Below are 3,658 nucleotides of genomic sequence, written 5' to 3'. Positions count from 1 at the left end.
CCTGTCGGAGACCTGCTCCAGGTGGGCTCACCTGTCGGAGACCTGCTCCAGGTGGGCTCACCTGTCAGAGACCTGCTCCAGGTGGGCTCACCTGTCGGAGACCTGCTCCAGGTGTTCTCACCTGTCGGAGACCTGCTCCAGGTGGGCTCACCTGTCGGAGACCTGCTCCAGGTGGGCTCACCTGTCGGAGACCTGCTCCAGGTCCACCTTCTTGTCGCTGTGCAGCAGCTGGGTGATGTAGTGACGAAGCACACCAACGGAGAAGGTGATGAAGACGATGGGCAGGACCACCCACAGCCGGATGCTGGAGTCCAACAGGAGTTCTGGACCAACCATCTCAGACCCTGTGGAGGACATTTTATTAATATTAGAAACTTTTAGAAGTTAATTCAGACTAAACACAAACTAGAAAAGCTGCCAGCTTCATCACAAACCCTGACCTGAACCTTCAAGATGTTTAAGTTTTGTTTTCAAATAAACAGTTTTTAACACATATACTGTTTATCTTCGTGTGTGTGTGTCACCTGTTGAACGTTTTTTTTCTACTTTTCCTTAAAAAATACAAGAAAAAATGAAAAAATTTAAACTTTTAAACACAATTAATTCTTCATCCTATCATTCGTCAGATCCTAAAAAACAAAATAAGACTCCTACTCTAAAGATATTGTCGTTAATTTTCAGCAAACAAACACCTTCAGTTTGTTTCCGTTTCTAACCGTTCTTTTTTAAAATACACCTGTTTGTTTCCGCCCGGTCTGTTTAGAGGGGAACACTCGATGAGAAACTCATATTTATGAACTTTTAATTAATAAAGCTCGTCACATTTATAAACTTTAAGTTTAAAAACTAACAACTCACCGCATTAGTGAACTTCTTAATGACAAACACGTTCAGCTGCGTCGGAAACGCAAAGCACTTCCGGTTCAACCGGAAATACTTACTGACCGTTAGCGGAAATGCTTTTTTTTTTTTTTAAATTTTCAGTTTTTTAACGTTGTCAAATATTTTTAAAATCTTTCATTATTTTTGTAGGAACAATCTCTTTCCTTCAAAGTTTATCACAACTAAAAGTTCGTAAAATTATATTTTTTCATAATAATTTACTTCACTTGTATTAAGCTTCAGATTTGTACGTGCTTTGATATTTCCTTTTTAATTATTAAATAATAATTATGTTCATACTTTAATTAAACTATTGCTGCTTTACATTGAGTATAATTCAAATAATAATAAAAAAACTTAGGATCTGAGTGCGTTTAAATGGAATCAAACTTACAAACTGTGATGACCAAACAGCTGCAGGTACAGGATGAAGGTCAACCACAAGGTCATGAGGGAGCGGGAGGGTATTGGTGCACTTTGTGAAAAATTATTGACCCTGATCTATCAGAAGAGCTGTTGGACCCTAAGTAGCACAAAAGTCAATGCTTTTGATAAAAAGGCACATTAGTGCTGTGTGTTGGGTATAGGGCTGCATATCTGACCCGTTTAGATCTAGTCAACCACTGAAATTCTACGGTGATAATAAAATTGGACCACAGAGCAATAAAAAAGGATTTCTTGTTTCCTGTTCTTTTTATTATCTGGATGGTTGGGTTTGTGTGCGTCTCTTACCTGGGAAAAACATGAGACCAGGATGCATTATGGGAGTGAGGCGAGCCGCCGGTAGTAGCGTGATACTTTGTGTTCTGCCCTTCATGTGGATGTTCCTTTAGGATATGGCACCCACCTAAACACTGCTGATAACCAAGTCCAACCCTTGATGGCTGACTTGGCCTCCAAGTTCTTCAGACCTCAGACTAATCGAACATCTGTTGGATGATCTGAACCAACAAAGCAGATCTGTAGAGGCTCCACCAAACACCTTCCAGAACTTTAAAGGATATCTGATGCTGACAGCCAGATCACAGCAGACCTTCAGAGGTACTGGATCACTTTAAGCTCATCCCGCTGATTTTTAATGTCTGTCACAATGGCGGGACTTGAAGAAGTTAATATTTTCTAAGGTGGAACTTCTTATGAAAAGCTTCAGAACCACTGGGGTTCAATGACTTCAACAACCAAGAAAGCCCGGTTCTGTTCTGTTCAAGCATTTAGTATTATTTCTTCATCTGATGTGAAAAACACAATATCAGAAAGTTTCTAAGAGAGATCTCAGTTTACTTGTGTTTTCGTGTGTCCCTGATCATGTGATTGATATCAAACTCCTTTTTTTATTAAGATGCTTTTGAAATATTAAACAGACGGGAAGCTTTCTGTAAATTTACATTTTAACTATAAGTTTACAGCCAAATAAAACAGGACACATCTTTCCATCCACATGAACAGATTTTTATATTTTTTGAGCAATAAATATTTCCACTTTTCATTTCTCTGCAGTTTCAAAAACAAAGTACAAGTAATATATATTTATATACACAGCTAAAATCTTCCATACATAATTTTAAAATAATGTCGTCTCTGTTGGACACATATTTGACACTTTACTCATACAATTTTACAAGGACTATTGAAGTCTCTCTTTGCTCTACATTATAAACAAGAAATATGTTTTCTCCATAAAGTGGTCCGTTGAGTTATTTAGAAACAACTGAGACCCCCCTGTTCACCGTTATTTGTATTGGTACACACAACAACAAACTGCTTTCACATGGGAACAGAAAGCTCTGAACTTCACCAGAACCAGATCTGATGAGCTTTTTGTCTCTGAAAAGGTTCCCTGTTGTTCCTGTAGCGGTCAGACCAGATCTGTTTCAGTCCAAAAACATCAAACCTTCGATTCCCAAAGAAAAGCAGCCACAAACAAACCGCCCGCTATCGAGCAAAGTGAGTACTCGCATTGTTAGTTTTCATTTAATGACTTATGTACATTCATGTTTATAATACAGTTCATTCAGTGCAGATACTGTAATAAATACCACATGCAAACTGATAGTGGAGAGCAGGCCAGGGCACAAAAAAATAAAAAAAGATTTAAATTAAGTATTTAAAAGGACCACACCGATGTTTCTGCATGTTGTTACACTGAAAATAAAGTAAAATAAACAGTTTTTGAAATCCATTTAATACATTTTAGATTGATTTACTATCTTCCCAGGCAGCAACAGCTTTTAGTTGTTTTTTTTTTAGATCAATCAGAGTTGATTATCATTTAAGAATTAAACAAATGTTTCTGATGAGTTCTGAGCAAATCCAGCTAAAAATAATAAAATGGACGTACATTAAACCTGTTTCAAATCTGAAGGTGTGCATTTCAGAACTCTTCTTAGTTTTAGGACTTAGGTTTGGAAAGTTTCATCTGAAGGAACCACAAGACTTCTGGGCCAGAACCAGACCAGAGGACAGATGTTTACCCAGAATGCACTGCAGCTGTCAGCACGGTGGTGGAGGGCTGATGGTTTGGGCTGATTCTGAAGTCAGATGTGAGGGCATCTGTCCAACAAACAGGACAATGATCCCAAACACAGCAGCTAATCTACAACAGAACGGTCCAGAACCAGAACCTCAGAGAGCTGAGCAGAAACCAATGAGCTGAAGCAAGAAGAAGAGTGAAAGAAGAGTGGGCCAGAACTCCTCCACAACCAGGAACCCACTGATAGTTCTGCTGCTGGAGGAGGTTCTGCTGGGTCAGGAGCTGGAACTAGTTTTTTTTTTTTAC

General features: G+C 38.8%; 1 protein-coding gene across 2 annotated transcripts in view; it reads right to left on the bottom strand.

Moving 5' to 3' along the window:
* Window positions 1-940, bottom strand: part of zgc:86609 (TMCO1/EMC3 family protein) — a 5,789-nt gene extending 4,849 nt beyond the window's left edge. Inside the window, exons 1-2 of one of the 2 annotated variants that reach the window (XM_017441746.2) lie at window positions 859-940; window positions 182-344 (exon numbers count right to left, since the gene is read on the bottom strand). In XM_017441746.2, the coding sequence (XP_017297235.1) occupies window positions 182-336 (155 nt within the window). In that variant the 5' untranslated portion in view covers window positions 337-344; window positions 859-940. The other variant, XM_025003011.2, reaches the window with a different exon arrangement.
* Between the last annotated feature and the right edge of the window lie 2,718 nt (window positions 941-3,658).

This window comes from Kryptolebias marmoratus, linkage group LG8 (genome assembly GCF_001649575.2).
Source record: "Kryptolebias marmoratus isolate JLee-2015 linkage group LG8, ASM164957v2, whole genome shotgun sequence".
In the NCBI taxonomy this organism is placed as follows: Eukaryota; Metazoa; Chordata; class Actinopteri; order Cyprinodontiformes; family Rivulidae; genus Kryptolebias; species Kryptolebias marmoratus.
The sequence above is the reverse complement of the archived record's forward strand: the minus strand, read 5'-3'. Positions and strand labels throughout refer to the sequence as shown.